Source organism: Helobdella robusta, assembly GCF_000326865.2.
Source record: "Helobdella robusta unplaced genomic scaffold HELROscaffold_2406, whole genome shotgun sequence".
Classification (NCBI taxonomy): Eukaryota; Metazoa; Annelida; class Clitellata; order Rhynchobdellida; family Glossiphoniidae; genus Helobdella; species Helobdella robusta.
The window spans coordinates 1-1,550 of record NW_008704264.1 but is presented as its reverse complement, the minus strand read 5'-3'; the positions used below and the strand labels follow the sequence as shown (position 1 = coordinate 1,550).

At 26.2% G+C, this 1,550-nt stretch overlaps 1 protein-coding gene across 1 annotated transcript; it reads right to left on the bottom strand.

Annotated features, from left to right (window-relative positions):
* Positions 1-903: 903 nt before the first annotated feature.
* On the bottom strand, positions 904-1,512 carry HELRODRAFT_184706 (hypothetical protein; the record flags this gene model as incomplete). Its single annotated transcript, XM_009019506.1, has 1 exon — positions 904-1,512. The coding sequence occupies one exon, from the start codon at positions 1,510-1,512 to the stop codon at positions 904-906; it is 609 nt and encodes a 202-aa protein (XP_009017754.1).
* Positions 1,513-1,550: the final 38 nt, after the last annotated feature.

Below are 1,550 nucleotides of genomic sequence, written 5' to 3'. Positions count from 1 at the left end.
ATACCTACACGCACACATATACATCCATACATAAAAACACACATACATGTATAGATACACAAAGTATTTACGAACCAAATTTTTAGAAATTCCATATACTTGCTGAGGGGTTTATTTGAAAAATATTTACATTTACATGAAAATTTTATGACGTCTTGCCATAGATATATACAAAACAATTTTATTATTATCAATGTTGTTGTTGTTGCAATTATTGTTGTTTGTTGTCATCATCTTGATCATTGGTTTCAACGGAGGAAAATATGAGTGAATGAACGAATAAATGAATGAATTAACGAACAAACGAACGAATGAACAAACAACGAACGAACGAATGAATGAATGAATGAATGAATGAATGAATGAATGAATGAATGAATGAATGAATGAATGAATGAATGAATGAATGAATGAATGAATGAATGAATGAATGAATGAATGAATGAATGAATGAATGAATGAATGAATGAATGAATGAATGAATGAACGAACGAACAATTAAATGAATAGTTCTACGTACATCGTAAACATATTTTCTATCTATATGTATTTATACTATCTATATGTATGTGTACACTGTACATATATATATGTAAAATTTACATATCTACAAATCCTTAAAAATATATTGTAATTTTCAAATAAAAATAATAATATAATAATAATATTATTATTATTATAATTAATAATAATATTATCATTTTTATATTAATATTTTTATTTGTGCCAAAAATTCATTTCATATTACTTTGAACAATTCAATAAGCTCAATGCACAATCGACATTTTTAAATCATCATTAAGTTGTTCTAGGCGCCCTTGTTGTAGCGATTGTTATTGTTATTATTATTATTAATTATTATTTATTATTATTATTTATTATTATTATTCATTATTATTATTATCATTTATTATTATCATAATTATTATTATTGATGCCATAAGCCAAGTTGCTGATGTTCATGTACAATGGATCCGGACCGTATTGAGATCTTACCCTCAGGTTTGATCTCAGGCTACTTACACTGTCATAAATATCGTCTCTATTAATATTATTATTAATAACACTGTCATAATAAAAATTATTAATATTATTATTATCATCATAATTATTATTATTGTTATTATCATTGTAAATATTGTTGTTATTGTTGTTGTTGTTGTTGTTGTTGATGTTTTTGCTGTTGTTATAAACCATGGGTATGTAATTTGGAGTGTCCCGTGGCCTCATGTTTTTATTGTTATTGTTGTTATTATTGTTTTTATTATTATTTTTGTTATTCTTGATCATTTTTTTAGCCTTTAGGTTGAAAATACTGGAGTTATGGTAGTTGTGGCTTGGAGTTGATCTTGCCGAATTGTTGTTGTTGCTGTTGTTGTTGTTGAAGAAGATGTTGTTGTTGTTGATGTTGTTGCTGCTGTAGTTTATGTTGTTTTTTTTGATGTTGTTGTTGTTGACGACATCAATAAAATCGCTGGTCACGTATTCGCATTGGTTAATTGATGGCATCATGTTGTATGTGTATTTCAAGTCTGTTGTCATAGTTGATG